The following is a 16539-nucleotide window of genomic DNA, read 5'->3' as shown; positions in this document are numbered from 1 at the left end:
TATCTCTGTCTTTTGCACTTGGTAGGGAATAGGGAAATGCTTTTTTAGTGGGTGTAAACGGACTTGATTTGCCCGACCTGAGAAACGTCATAGCATAAGCGTAGACGAGGGGTCTAATTCCATGGCTATAATAAATTTATAAATTAAAAAAACACAACTGGGACGTTTTAAAATGCCGTAATAATTAAAATTGATCAAAGTGCCGGTTATAGCAAACCTTAAAAAATATTAGATGTTATGTTTTATTATGTTTTTTCAATATTTTATATATCTTGTTGCCTTTTACGCAGACACGCCAATGGATTTTCGTTCCCGGCACGCTTCATCCCCCTTACTAGTCCAAGAGCTAGCGATGAATCACTATCTATAATTTTGGCCGTCGAGTATAAAAGAAAGCAGCTATTGTAGTATGAATACTATTATTTTTTTCGTGTCCTTTTGAACATTAAATGATTTAGTGTTTAGTGGATCACGGAATCTATTTTCGAAACACTTACCAACAATGGTCCAATTTCCTCCAAACAAGTTACGACTTAAGTACGACTTTCACGCACCTTCCGTTAAAACTAACCTCGTTCTTGTTGTTGCAAGGAACTTTGGTCGCCACACCACCGTCTTTTCTGGCCATACATTTTCCTGTACGAGATAGATAGCCATTCTTGCACGGTTTATCTAGCATTTTTTGGGATCTATAGTTCGCCCTATATCCAGTGATCAATACGACGCACAGAAAACACACGGACAAAATTAACAAAAGTTTCATGTTGATACGTCGAATAGAACTTAGTAATTGCGGTACTGTTTCAAGATATGTCGTTTAAAATCTATAAATGTCGTGGCAAAAGGAAGTGAGCCGGTCAGTTATCTTTACCGCTAAATACTAAGTAATCAAGAAACGGTAACTGATGAATATTGTATACAGGGTGTAACTTTAAGTGGGGGTCAGTTACATGCTCCCCTGAACACGAATCTGAAATTATTATAATTTTTTAATCAAATAAATAGTCGAGTCGTAATTTGCTTTTTAAAATGCACTTTCGTTCTGGTGTACACGCCGGCCCTGAGAATTTGTGTGTGAAGTTGCGTTAGTGATGCATATCAACGTTGCCAATTGTTTTAAATCAATCTACATTGTGGGCTGTGACAAAAAATAATTTAGCAAAACACACTTTATTTGTGTAACTTAGCAAGGTGTCATGTTAAAGTCACAATATTTTTTTGATATCGCTGTGATCGAACATTAAAAGCAAAACATTCTATCGTTTCTAAAAAATAAAACAATCATTTTTACTAGTCCGCCATTATTCGAGTTATTTATAAAATTCTTGGCTTCACTCAGATCCACTGTGTGTCCTGTGTCCGCCCTATGCTCTGCTACTGCCGATTTTTCTCAGTTGTTATTTTTGAGGTGACTTCTGTGTTCTTTTTATCACACACACACGCACACACACGCACACGCACGCACGCACCCGCCCCGCACACACACACACACACACACACACACACACACACACACATACCCTCCTTTCCCCTCGACTCCCGCTAGCCTAAGGGCCACCTTAGCAAAGCGCATCCCAGGCTGCATAGCCGCACTACCTTACCCAACCATACCACACATAAACATGACACCACCCCCAGGGTTTACACAGACGAGCCGCCGAAGCAAGAAGAGCTCCAGAAGAAAGGGCCTTAGCCGGCGGGGCCCAGCCAGGACTCAAGAAGGTCCCACAAAGAGCCTACACCGACCGCATTTGCGGTCCGGGTAGACGACGGATGGGGCCCACCTACGAAGGCTGTCCAGGCCTACACGAGATGAGGCAGGATAAAGAGGGATNTAGACGGGTTAGGATAATTTTTTCTACCACTTTGCTCATAGCCGGGAGCAGGCTAATGGGCCGGTAGTTGGATGGGATGGTGTGATCTTTGTTGGGTTTTGGGATAAGGATTATGTTTGCTGTTTTCCAGCGGATAGGGAAGTGTCTTAGTCTGAGTGGATAAAGAGGGATAATCCCCCTCGATCCCAAATTATTGAGGCCAATTTCTAGCCACGGAATAATGGCGCGTGTTTCTCAATGGGTGTATATCTTCTCCTGATAGCTCGTTTTATATTTCTCGCCTTGCAGCCATTCCTTCTCAAGGCCGTGCGTAGGTGATCTAGTTCTTCGGCCAAGTGTCTTGGCTCGCTGATCCGCGCTCAATGAATCAAGGTATTTATGATCCCCTGTTTTTGGGCTGGGCGGTGGTGGGACTGTGCATTCAGATACCTATCTGTGTGAGTTGGCTTCCTATATACTCGATGTCCTAAAGTGCCATCTGGTTTCCTCTCCACCAAAACATCCAAGAAGCGGCGTTTTTCTCTACTTCCATGATAAACTGGATATCTGGATGTATCTCATTGATGTGATAAAGGAAATCCGCTACGGTGTTGCGTCCGTGGGGCCAGATGATGAAGGTGTCGTCAACATATCGTTGAAGCCTAAATGCTGGTACACATGTCTTGTCCTGGATATCTCGATATCTTTTAATCTCTCGTTTTGAAATTTTTCACAACTAAGAATTATTCAAGTACTTAAATAATCTCAATAATACAATAACAAACCGGAACTTAAATGCATTAGAAATGTCCTAGCTTTCAATATAATAAAATTCAATTGTTGATTTAAATTTAATCATTGTTTTTAGAAGACAAGTTAAACAACCTTGGTTAGTTCTGTTCAGTAAAATCCAGATGGCAGTGCCAATGAAGTGTGTTTATTAATAAATAAATGTAAATATCTATCTGGTTTTAGGGTAGAACATTGTATAATCATTGTTTTCTTCTAAAAACAATGCTCTAACGTAAAAGCACATAGACATTTACATTTATTTATGAATAAACACGCTTCATTGGCACTGTCATCTGGATTTTACTGAACATAACTAACCAAGGTTGTTTAACTTGTCTTATAAAAACAATGATTTAATTTAAATCAAGTACAAGTGTTACAGCGATCCCAGTGGTAGCGACGAGAAACGCAATTATCGAAAGCCACGGCCAGATATAAGAGTTCACTCTTATCTCTATATTTTCCTTTCTCCATGGTTTATGTTCACANTGGGGCCCACCTACGAAGGCTGTCCAGGCCTACACGAGATGAGGCAGGATAAAGAGGGATAATCCCCCTCGATCCCAAATCATTGAGGCCAATTTCTAGCCATGGAATAATGGCGCGTGTTTCTCAATGGGTGTATGTCTTCTCCTGATAGCTCGCTTTATATTTCTCGCCTTGTAGCCATTCCTTCTCAAGGCCGTGCGTAGGTGATCTAGTTCTTCGGCCAAGTGTCTTGGCTCGCTGATCCGCGCACGATGAATCAAGGTATTTATAATCCCCTGTTTTTGGGCTGGGTGGTGGTGGGACTGTGCATTCAGATACCTATCTGTGTGAGTTGGCTTCCTATATACTCGATGTCCTAAAGTGCCATCTGGTTTTCTCTCCACCAAAACATCCAACAAGCGGCGTTTTTCTCTACTTCCATGGTAAACTGGATATCTGGATGTATCCCATTGATGTGATACAGGAAATCCGCTACGGTGTTGCGTCCGTGGGGCCAGATGATGAAGGTGTCGTCAACATATCGTTGAAGCCTAAATGCTGGTACACATGTCTTGTCCTGGATATCTCGATATCTTTTAATCTCTCGTTTTGAAATTTTTCACAACTAAGAATTATTCAAGTACTTAAATAATCTCAATAATACAATAACAAACCGGAACTTAAATGCATTAGAAATGTCCTAGCGTTCAATATAATAAAATTCAATTGTTAATTTAAATTTAATCATTGTTTTTAGAAGATAAGTTAAACAACCTTGGTTAGTTCTGTTCAGTAAAATCCAGATGGCAGTGCCAATGAAGTGTGTTTATTAATAAATAAATGTAAATATCTATCTGGTTTTACGGTAGAACATTGTATAATCATTGTTTTCTTCTAAAAACAATGCTCTAACGTAAAAGCACANCGATTTTCAGTTTATTTTCTTCGTAAAGAGTTATATTATCATGCTGTTAAAAAATGTTGACGATTTTATTAATTTTAAGGATCAAAAAATGACTGAAAAAGTTGCACTTTTTTGGGTATGTTTTTTTCATATTACTATTTCAATTTTTATTTTATGAAAATGACTTAAAGAAACAAAACTAAACATTTACGGGTCAATTTTGCTTCTAAGGCGAAAATGCTATAATATTCGTGTTTAGCTACCCCAGATTAAGTACAAAAAATAATAAAAATTGAAATACATTTTTATAAACCAACCATTCCTCATGGATTTTTGAGGTTACGTGTTCTGCAATGTAGCTTATTTCTAGCTATATAAAATTTTATTTTGCTACCATTTATGAAATACCTAACTGGGAATACACCGCTTTAGCGAAAGAGCAATTGATTGCATAAGAGTGTCTTTTGTGTAAAATTAAATTCTGATTAATACGTAAACTTATAATGCAGAAGACCTAACTTGAAAAAAGGTGTAATGTTAAAATGTCACTGAGGAAGACCGAGACTTTTGAACCAATATTTTCAAAACTTAATTTTAAAAAATCCTATTTCACACCCTGTATCTCAAGATAAAATCGCCGTATATTTTGGTGTTCTGTCAATCCCTAAACCTATGTTCCTTTTTTTCAAAACAGTCTGCGTGTATTAAGCGGAGTGTTTTCAAAGTATCATCTAAAATATTCCAAGGTTATGTCATTCTAAGGAAAAAACTTCACATAAATGTAAACATTTTGATTATGTATATATTATGATTTTTTTTAATTTTTGATGTCATGATTTTTTTGTGTTAAAATTTTATTACGTAATTGTCTCATCAGAAGACATCTTTTTTTGAAACCAGTATTTCATCACCCTATCTGAGGTGGAGTGTTGTCCCAATTGTCCGCTACTGATTTCTTTAACTTTATATGCATCTTTTGTCTTGGTATTTTTTCATTTGAAGACTATTCTAGAAGAAAACATGATTTTATTAAAAAAAGAGCAAGTGGTTTCTGTTATTTTTCTTTTTAATTTATTCGTGCTAATAAAAACGTTCGCATACTTTTTATTTGTTGTTTTTATATATCGATCTCGTTCATATTTAGTTTTCTTATGTATTAACTTTTAATTAAAATTAATTTCATTCAAATATATTCAGTTGATAAGAAAATATCTAAAAGTTTGAAATGACTGATAAATTGATAAACGTTATCATTTACCGGTATAGTTACTGTCTACTTTTTTCACCTTGAATAAAATTTATAGTTACATGGATTTCAGTTATCAAAAACCAAATAAAAAGATCATTTTATGACTCATTTTTAATAGCACAATTGCATCGTCTGTATTGCTTTATTATTTTAGTGTTAAAAGAGAAGAGGAAGTCTGTCAAGCCGTCTTGATGTGTTTTAACAGCATACAGTAGAGACTTGAGCATACTTATTTAGATAATCTGGCTTTATGACACAAACTATTATCAAACTAAAGGTAGGTAAGTTTAACTGTTTTTTGATTAAAACCAATATTTTTATTGCGAAAATTTAGAATTATTCAACTTATAACTGCATGAAATTTTATAGATAATATGCATATGTTTTTCATTTGACCCAAAATTTATTCATATGCTAATTGCTGAAAATCCACCAAACTCTTTAGGAATTGTTACGTTAACCCCAGAAATTCAATTCTATGAGTTTTTCTTGTGAAACGAGTAGTTCCTGTATTATAATACTTATCTGGCACGTCATGTTTGATAGCGATGAATAGGAGGGTTTAAAAGGAAAAGATAAATCGAAATGATTCATTTTTCAAATAATACGAGTTATATTTTTTCTTGGAAATACCATAAGCAGATAGAAGTAGCAATAGAATTTTTTTTTTAATTCCGTGGGATCAACTTTCTGGGTTTTTTAAGTGAAGGTGACTCTCTGTAACTGGTACACATCTGAATTTAGATTTTTACCTTTATTTGGAATCATCAGCCTAAGCTTCATCGTTCTTCATCAAACGTCTACAGAGATTTTAGAAATGGTGTATTTTTTTTAATTTCTCCGTGTTTTGAAAACTATCAATCTGCAGACGCAGTTTATATTACCTCTTTGGTTTAAAATCGTTCAAAGAATTACTACCTAAAATTTCTATATGAAAGACATTTCACAATCACTTTATCATAAACACTGAAAACTAAAATGTAACAAAAACGAAATAGTGATTCTACCATTCCTTTTTCACCGAATTAACATGGCAGTTTGTTTTCCACCCGTTTACCATGCCATCGTATTATACCAGGTGTGCAGTCAACTGGTAGTAGTGCCTTTTCAGAGGCAATACGGCTTTTTAACAATAGCGGAGGCTAGCCTCCACAATCCTTTGTAAGCGTTCAGAACAGTATCGGATTTTGTTTAAATTTAAACTGGTTGAACTATTGGCTGTTTTTTCATTTCATTTGTATTATTCGCAGTTTAATTTTGTTGCTTTTTGTTTATTTTTAATAATTCCAGTTAGCCTGGTTGAAACAAGAATTAAAGTGCAATTACCAATAAAGAACTGACCCCCCACTTAAAATTACACAATTTATGCTCGCATGTATTGTATACTAGTACATTATTTATTTTTTAGTTTATATGTATTTATAACATAACTTTTTATTATGTATTTCCCCATACTGTAATTGGGTTTGTTGGATGGTGTATGGAAAATAAATAAAGACATAAAAATAAGTAAATAGCAAAACAATCGCAAATACTTTGAGTGATGGCTTGTGTGAATGATGATTTTTTTTTAAACAGACTGACTTGTCTCATTAATTTTTAATTTTTATTGTTTCAAAAAAATTTTATTTGAAAATCGTTCTTACTTTTTTAAGTTGCATCCTGTTAAAAGAAAAATACCAACTAAAAATATACAGGGCGTTTCAGGATTAAGTCGACAAACTTTGAGATATTCCTCATAAAAAAATTTGAAAAAAATCAAGTATAATTTTTTTTCCAGAGACGCTTCATTTTCGATATATAGGGCGTTAAAGATTTTTTAAAAAATTCAAATTTTTTAAATAACTTCTAAATGAAAAAGGCTATTTAAGCCAAATTTGGCATGACACATCTTATAAGATACCATTTTTCCATAGAAGTAGAAGTCCCGCAAGCAACCAGTGGCGGAGTTATGGGGATTGTTATTGACAAAAAGTGTACATTCACTTTTTCCGAACTCATAGTTTCATGGCAGAATTGTTTTCGGAAGGGTGCTTCTGGATTCTGTCGATAAACTTTAGGAAGACGTTCCTCATAAAACCTAAAAATAGTATATTATGTTACTAGGAGTAGAAGGCGATCATTATGTGTTGAGCCCAAAAGTTTGCTCGCCGAGGCGTTAGCCGAGGCTGAGCAAATTGGGCAAAACACATAATGAGCCTTCCACTCCGAGTGACATATACTATTTTTTCTTCAAGCGTGAATATAAAAAATTACTAATTTTGAAAATTTATAGCGGATAACGCGATGTTCAATCTCAGCACAAAATAAAATCAGTAGGTAGGTAATACTATTTATTTTATACATTTTATACATTTTATTGATTAATTAAACATGACAGTTTTAACCACTTTATTCATGAATAAAAAAACAAATGTAACAATTATTTTTCTTTAATTTGAATTAAACGAATAAACATCTAAATTACCTACATGTCTATCATCAAACTTTATTTATTAACATGAATATTAAATGTGCAATTTTGTATGGTACAGTTGTTGATATTTAAAGCGCTGCTGGCTGTCTTTTTTTCAAAGTTTACAGTTCTGTCGTTGAATACGTTACTTGTAATAAGGTTCTCAGTTTCAGTGTTAACAATTGTACCATTATTAACAGAAAAGTCTTCGATTAAATTATTTTCAGGATCAATATTTACAGTTTCGCTTGATGTACTTGGTTCATTATACTCTAATGGGTTTAATATTTTCATCGCTATCTGTTTCTTATTGTTTACAGAATCTTCAATGTATCCTTCAGCGACGCTGGTAGATTTCCATCCACCATGTCGCTTTAGGGTTGTAATGTCTCCACCATTATCAACTAAGATAGTTGCCGAGGTTCTTCTAAGGCAATGCCCCGTATATTCATGTGGATTTGGCAACCTTAAAAATGATGCAACATCTTTTGGCACTTTTGAAATTTTATGTATGCCCATTACAACACGATGACAATGGCCATTTTGATATTTAATAAAAAATCTATCAAAAGTTATGTCTTTTGGCCGAAGAGTAGCATATTTTCTGTATAAATTTAAATAAAACTCTCCAATTATGGTAAATGAACGATGTTTTTTAGTTTTTGTATTGGGAATATTTACTAATATTATATTTCCCAAATCTTTTACATCATTAACTTTTACTTGAATGAGTTCATCGCATCTACAAGCTCCTGTGACTCCAAATATTAGTGCAACCTAAAAAATATAGAATTATTAATTTTGTAACAATAAAAAAAGTTGGAAAATGCAAGGAAATTCTAAAACATGACGTAATTTTAAGACATCTATATTTATGAGTTTTTACAACATTCTTCCAATGAGCTATCTTTATTTCCGAAAATTGTTTATTATTCTCGTAATGGATACTATAAAATAACTTGAAGTTTACAAATTATAACAAAATTTTGTATTACAAATATAAAAAGGTTAAATATATATCTACCTATAATTTAAAAAGTACATACCTTGGTTGCTAAATATTTATCATCAGGTGCTTTATTCAGGAATTCGTCAAATTCTTTTTTAGACAAAACTTTCGACTTTTTTGGTTTATAATTTTCACCTTGTCGTTTCAAAAATGTAATTAATTTTGAATATTTCTCAATATTTACATTGTGTTCTATGTTTAATTTAGATTTTACCATTGAATATTGCGCCCATAAAGTTGAACTTTTCAGTGTTCTGGATAATCTTGTAAAATATGCTATCATCACATTTTCTGAATAAATATGTGCATTATTTTCTTTTGCCCAATTTATGAATTTATCATAAGCATTTTCATAAATTTTTCTCGACTTTGTTGGTATAAGTGTTGCCACTGATGTATTTGCAATTTCCAGTAATTCTGGTGGTGTGCACTGCATTTCTTCAGACATTTTAAAAACGACCCGACGCGACATCAAATTTCAACTGACACTTAATGAAACGTCAAAGCTTCTTGAATCTTTAATTCGTTGCTAGGATACTTACCTACACATTGTTACATTTTTTTACTAGTTAAAAAATGAAAAATATTTGTACTAGTTAAACAATAGGCTGCTTCTAAAGGAGGTGTTGCACTATATAAGTATTATTATACGCTTGAAGAAAAAATATAGTACCTATTAAATTTGGTCTTATTGTTAGCCTCGAGTATGTGTGAGTCAAATAAGCCTTTCTGTCTCCCCTTCCCTTGGGTTTAACCAATAATATTAAAATTATTTAGGAGATACTTCATTTATTTCATTCATTCATTTCGAAAATGAAGCGTTTCTGGAAAAAAAATTATACTTGATTTTTTCTTATTTTTTTATGAGCAATATCTCCTTAAAGTTTGTCGCCTTAATCCTGAAACACCCTTTATATAAAGTTAGCCTAGCAAAATGTGAAATAATAAAAAACGTTCATATTTCTTGCAGTTTTAACTTCACGAAAATGGAGAACCAAAGGTACGATAAGGGCGGCAGCGCGGGAAGCAAAGGGGTACAATTCCAAGTCAACCTATTGACCGTCTTTCTTCTCAACGCTTTGAGGAGGCTGTCGGGCTGGAGGCTGTCCACGGAGGACAAGCGAGCCGGCAAATTCGACGACGTGGTTCTGGAATGGCCAGGAGGCGCCGTACTGCTGCAGGCGAAACACAGAGAGAATAACAAAAAAAGGATCACCGCGGACGACCTGATGTCCACAACCTCGAAAAACAACGACTTCAGTCTTCCCAAGTACTTCTTCTCATATCAAGAAATTAAGGATAAATTTACATTGAGAAATGTTATCGTTTGCACCAACGCCGGCGTCAACCAGAAGGCTTTCAAATATTTAAAGCCTCAGGCGGACTCTCTTGAGAGTATGTTACACTCTGGGGATGATATTGTATTTTACTCATTTAAAGAGGAGAATTTGCCTGAATTGATAGAAAAAACAAAGATTTACCGTGAGCAGAATTTGAAGAAATTGACGAATCGGTAATCACCGACGAAAACGTGAAGGAATATCTGGAACACCTGCAATTATTCTTTGACTATCCTCCGGGAAACGACTTGGGAAGTATCGTGGAAAAGTTACTACGAGAAACTAGGTGGCACGGCAAAGTATCCCTTTTGGAAGTATACTGTAAAATAATGGATTGGTTCCAACAAAAAGACGGGGAATATCTAAACGAGGCTTACGCGAAGGCGATATTTTCCGAAATAAGAAGAGACAAATATTGGCAGGCGTTGGAAGGTTACAACGTTTTTCTCCGAGGCGATTCGAATTTCCAAGATTCAAAACGGATATACCGCTTCGTAGCCGATAACGCCTGTCTGTTGCAAGAAATAAGGGCGTACCGCTCTTTGCGAGGTGCGGAAAAGAAAGTCCTATGCATCTATCCGGATGATAGCGTCGAAGATCGGATGCAGCTAATCGAAGCGTTTGGTCTACGCCATTACGTCTACTTAATAATCGTTTGGCCCGAACTGCAAGAAGAACCTCTAGTAAGGGACGTACGCGACAAAATAGAAGAAATCTTAAACAAGTACAAGTACAAAAAAGTCATATTGTTAACTCGACGCGATGACGCATTGTTTCAAGGGATTGAATTAAGCCGTGATAGTATCGATGTTCCAAGAGAACCCCCGACATTCCGAGATCTTTTAAAAGAGACGCAAGACGGGCTATTAAGGAAGAAAAACGTAATTTTCCAAGGAATCGCCTTTACCTTGGAAGACCTCCTTGCTCCAGAAACGGTCGAAGATTACAACGCAGAAATATTGGAGAGACTAGTGAGAGGTGAAGAGATCAAAGTAGGGTCAAAGTTGGGGCTTTTAGACGAAAGTATTAGGCACCTCTACGTATACCGCGACATCATCAGGAAAGGCGAGAAGAGGAAAGAAGACGACATCTTTAATGTGAGAGAGAAAGCGATATTAATTTCCGATAGTGCGGGTACCGGGAAAACCACGATCGTCACTAAATTAGCGACGGTTATAAAGGAAAAATATCCACACTTGTGGGTGATCAGAATCGAACTCAGTCATTATTCAAAGATTTTAAAGGGTTTGCACAGAAAGAAAAGGAAAACGATAAGTATAACGGAACTGCTAAATTCTCGAAAGACAACCGAGCTAGCAAACCCGTTGGAGAAGTTTATCTTTTCAATGAACGGCAAAGTGGTGTTGATGTTAGACGGGGTGGACGAAATCGGCCCCATTTACACGAAACTCATCGGTAGCCTTCTCGTCGATTGCCTGAAAGCCCCCAACCTGGCCAAAATTCTGGTTACGACGAGACCGCACTTGACCAGGGAATTGGAAGAACAGCTGCAAGTGAAACCCTTTGCCCTGCGGCCGTTCACAAAAAGAAACCAGTTAGATTTCCTCACAAGTTACTGGATACACAACCTGGAACTGGACCCCGCCGTTAAAGAAAAGTGCGAAATCTACGCTAAAGCGTTGATAAGCAAAATGTCGTCTTGGACGAAATCGAACTCCGGAGAGGCAAACCAGCTCATGGCGGCTCCGTTGCAGGTGAGGATGCTCGCGGAAATCTTCCAGGAGGAGAACGGATGCGACGAGGCGGTGGATTGGGAGGGATGTAAGGAATTTTTAATGGCGGATAAACCGGAACCGAAACTACCGAAAAGAATCGACATATCGAGTTTGTACGAGATGTTCCTCGAGAAGAAACGAATCGATTTTATAGACAAGAGCAACCCGAGCGGGATCGCGGCGGCGGAACAGGCGCTCACCGACCAGTGCGACGAGTGCGTCGTTTACCACCAAACTTTGGCGTTGGAGGCCATCCTGGAAAGAGCGCAATGGGAACTCTTCACTTGTTACAAGGAGGGTAGCGAAAAGGTGATAGTGTACGTGTTGAAGCTGGGAATCGTACAGGAAGTCGACGACGGACTGCATTTCCTGCACAGGACGTTCGCGGAATTTTTCGTCGCCCGATGCCTAGTGAAAGAATTGCAGCGTCGAAATGGAAACGCGGAGTTCCAGAGGTTCTTGATCGACGAGATTTTACGTAGTTTCGATTTTAAAGTTATCCGGAACTTCTTCGACGGTTTACTTAAGGACTTCGTGGACGCCTTACCTCGGGATATCTTCCAAAACTATCGGTCTCTATCGTACGAGGCTGAGAAGAACCAATACAATTTCGAGTACCTGGTACACGACCTAGCAGCAGAAGGTTGCGTTGCTATACTTCAACTTCTACTGAAATGCGTGAATTTCAAAATTATCAAAGGCAAGGAGACCACCATTTATGACCTTTTCAGACGATCTAATAAAAACGAAAAGCCTGGATTACATCTCTCTGGAAACAGGTTGGATATTTTGCGGTTCTTGGTACGACGGGGCGGCGTAAACATCAGGGACCACATGCGTCAGACCCCGTTGCATTCCGCCGCTCGCGAGGGTCAGTTAGAAATGGTGAGGTTCTTGGTTGAACGAGGTTCGGATATCAACGTTGCGGACAGGGAAAGGTGCACCCCCCTGTACGAGGCCGCAAGGGGCGGTCACTTTGACGTCGTGAAATTCTTGGTGGAGCAAGGGGCAGTCGTTAAAGTGAAATTAAAACAGCGCGGGAACGAACTGCACGCAGCCCTTAGCAGGAATCACGCTGATATCGTCGAGTACCTTTTGGAGCGAATGTTAGAAAAAGAATTTGATTGCTTAGACGCAAACTATTCCATGATTCCTTACGCGGCGGCTTATCTAGGCCGACTAGACATCCTGACGACTTTAGTAGGAAGGGGCTTGGACGTCAATTGTAGAATAACGAACGGAAAGTCTCTAATTTTTGGCGCAGCAGCAGGAGGGAAATTAGAAACCGTGGAATATCTCGTACAGCAAGATGCCGACATCAACTGTAAAGACGAGCATAATAACACGTTGCTTCACGCGGTCGCAAAAAGGCCTTCCTGTACCTGCATCGCAAAGTTTTTAGTGAAAGCGGGGATAATCGTCGACGTGGAAGACGTTGACGGGATGACGGCTTTACATCGTGCTGCCGAAGCAGGCGTATTGGATACGGTGGAATTATTATTAAACAATGACGCTAACGTGAACAACAGAGACAAAAAGCATAACAGGACTGTCCTAAGCACGGCCGCACGGAATGGTCACGTGGAAATCGTCGAGTTACTCGCGGAACGCGGAGCGGATATTAACGTTAAGGACATCCGTGACAGCACCGTGCTGCATTTGTTCGCACAGCGGGGCCGATTAGACGCTATTAAGCGCCTTGAAAAATTTAACTTAGACGTTACTGTGAAGGACAATAACGGGCGCACAGCCCTGCAAGTAGCCGTTTTAAACAAACACGCGGATGTCGTCGATTTTCTCGTGGATCGTAACTCGGACGTTAACAGTAGAGACAGTGATGATCGTACAGCGTTACATTTAGCCTTTTCGGCGGGTACGGGTCAGAATGTACTACAAATAAATCATAAAGATGTTGTGGTGGACGTGGAACCTCATGACGGAAACGTCGATCACAATTCCGTTCATTCCGTTATTTTATCACAGTTGGATATAGTCGGGAAGCTTGTGGAAGGCGGCGCAAATGTTAATGCGACAAACGGTACCGGCCGAACTGTATTGCACGTAGCGATTTTACGTTTTACGTTAGACTTTGAACGTTACCCGTTTATGGCAAACTGCGATCGTTGTTCGAGTGTCGTAAAGTTCTTAATCGGAAGAGGCGCAAATGTCAACATCGAAAACTGTAATGGGGACGTGGTGACTGTACTGGCCGAGGAAGTACAAGGGTGCAATAAGTATTATTCGGGGAAAAGTTTGGAGGATGTCTTGCAGTCGCATGTTTTCAAGCTACTTGGGTCGATGTCACTGAATAATAAATCAGAAGAGCGTGCAAGCACCGACGGCGCGTCTCTTGGTTCAACTTGTATTGCGGGGACATCTCAGCTGACGGTCAATATGCCTCTTTCAGAAAAGGAAGCCGTTTCACTTCTAAAGCGAGATAATGAAACGACTAACCAAAACCCTCTAGATGTTCCAAAGCAACAGTCGTACTATGAGTGACTACAGAGCCTCTATTAAGGTGTACAATGTAAATTCAACGGTAAAGTCAATTTGTTCGATTTTTTTTGCGCTCGCACGTGATTTTTCACTATTTTTTGCTAATTACTCAAAATTTTGAAGGTGTTTGTGCTAAAGCATTTTAGATTCGGATTCAGCAAGTCAAAATACATACATTGCCAACTGACTGACTGTCAAATCAAAGGTACAAACCAGTTTTTTTTGTGCGCCAACAATGTAATTTTTTCATGATTTATTAATTATTAACTACTACCAGTATGTAGATACGTATGCATGTTTTAAAGTATTTATTTTTGTAGTTTTATAGAATGTACATAATAAAAAATAAATAAAAATATTTGAATATGCTAGGGAAAAGATGTTTGAAAAAAAAATGTACTAAGAGTTTTGCGGCGGCTTTGTTGCCCTTACCTTTGAGGGTTTCACTATGTTGGCTCACTCGCCTGCAGCAGGAACTAGCACCCTTGCATCAATTTTGTGTATCACTTATATGTACCATTAGTCCAAATTTTAGATCTCAGTTGCGTATAGTTGCGTACTGTCTTGGTCAAAGCTCTTTCACATACACACACTTTTAAAATTGAATGTAGACTCTTCTCCCCCTCATCGAGTCTTTTTCCCCACCCTCGGTTAGAGGACAAGGACAACATGAAATTAAATCGCGGAACGCGCGGTGATTTAAATAAAAAATAAATTAAGAGAGAAACGCAAACAATATTAATAGAGCAAGTTAAAAGTACATATTTGTTACTATTTTTTTAAAGAATTGTATTTAGTTCGTGAATCTCAAGGTGAATGACCTCTGACCCACTTTAGATTAAATATTCTACAAACTCTACATACTCAAATGAAATAAACAATTAAACAATTGCAAGCAGGCACGGCGCGGCGTCTTCATAAAAGTGCACAAGGATGTATTTAGGAAGTTACTATTAAAAAGTTATAAAATTGTAAACAAAATACTAACTGTTTTTAAGTACTCTTTATTTCTTATTCAGTTCCTTTATCAGTTGAATCCGTACTAGACATTTTAAATTAATCCAATAGCAATAAAATTAACCTTATAAAGTTATTTATTTCCGTGTTTGTGTCTTCCTTTTCAAGGTTATGTGTGATATGAGAAAATAAGTATATGAATAAAAAAGAATAGACTCATTTAGTGTGACGTCACATATTTAGGCAACCCGCAACGAGTTGTCATAGTTGAAATTGTACAGACCGAATCTGATCCTTGTGTACTATTTACATAGATTCTATAAAAATGAATAAAGCAAAAATTTAACATTAGCCGTGTTATCCCTCATGCGCGGAAAGAATAGCCTCATAGGCAGGTGAGATCTTGTTGATATGTTATCGCTGTCATCATTAACGTATTTTCTCTTGTTTTGTTTAATCTTGGCATATTATACTTCTACTAAGTATTTTTATTGTCTTTCTTGGTGTTGTACTGTGTCAGTGTGTTTATCGAGTGTTTTTTTTCTTCAAGTGGCTTATTATAGACGTACTCTTAACCATAACAAAACTTTTGATAATGATATCCTGTTGCGAGGCTATTTCGCTTACATGAAATTATCTTTAATGCGCATGCTCAGTAACATTGATATAATTTTAATTTATTAATTACTATAAGTCAATATAAAAATTCTCTAATTCTTTTAGTTTGTCACTTGAGGCTTGAAACTTTTTAAATACATATTTCTAATATTGCCAGAATATCGCAATATTTAAGGTCATGACAAAAAAGCCATTTTTTTAGCACTTATGTCTAATGTAGATAAGGTCGAAAATCGATCTAGTAGAAATATTGAGAAATTCTTCATAACAATGTGCACTTTATGGGGTTGCCTATTATTTGGCGTATGTTGACGTCACTACTAAAAAGGTCTCTATACCAAGCGATACGTACTGAATAAGAAAATAATTATTGTAAAATTAATTCAACATCAACAGATTGTGTGAGCTTTTTTAACTCCAGTACGCTCGGCAGAACGTGGATCTTAATAAGGTAGATTGAGATATTCTATGATTGTGATGTGTTGAGGCATGTTTGGACAATAGAGGAAATTTTAAGCATACGCTGTAAAAATCGGGTGAGTAAATTGGTTATTTACTTATTTTTATTTATTTCATTTTATCTTTATTATGTTTAATGCATGAGTTTTCAGTTAGATGACTTGTTATTCTTTTACTGTTTATTTTATTTAAAAGAATTAAATATTTGTTTATGTGGGATAATAGGCCTCCCCCTAAAACTC

At 36.9% G+C, this 16539-nt stretch overlaps 1 protein-coding gene across 1 annotated transcript; it reads left to right on the top strand.

Annotated features, from left to right (window-relative positions):
- Positions 1-5395: 5395 nt before the first annotated feature.
- LOC108913503 lies at positions 5396-14623 on the top strand. Its single transcript, XM_018719055.2, is given in 3 exon segments — positions 5396-5504; positions 9662-10202; positions 10205-14623. Coding segments are annotated over 2 exon segments (4587 nt in total). The 5' UTR covers positions 5396-5504; positions 9662-9677; the 3' UTR covers positions 14267-14623.
- The last annotated feature ends 1916 nt before the right edge of the window (positions 14624-16539 follow it).

The sequence above is a fragment of the Anoplophora glabripennis genome, unplaced genomic scaffold, assembly GCF_000390285.2.
Source record: "Anoplophora glabripennis isolate ALB-LARVAE unplaced genomic scaffold, Agla_2.0 scaffold1178, whole genome shotgun sequence".
Taxonomy (NCBI): Eukaryota; Metazoa; Arthropoda; class Insecta; order Coleoptera; family Cerambycidae; genus Anoplophora; species Anoplophora glabripennis.
The sequence above is the reverse complement of the archived record's forward strand: the minus strand, read 5'-3'. Positions and strand labels throughout refer to the sequence as shown.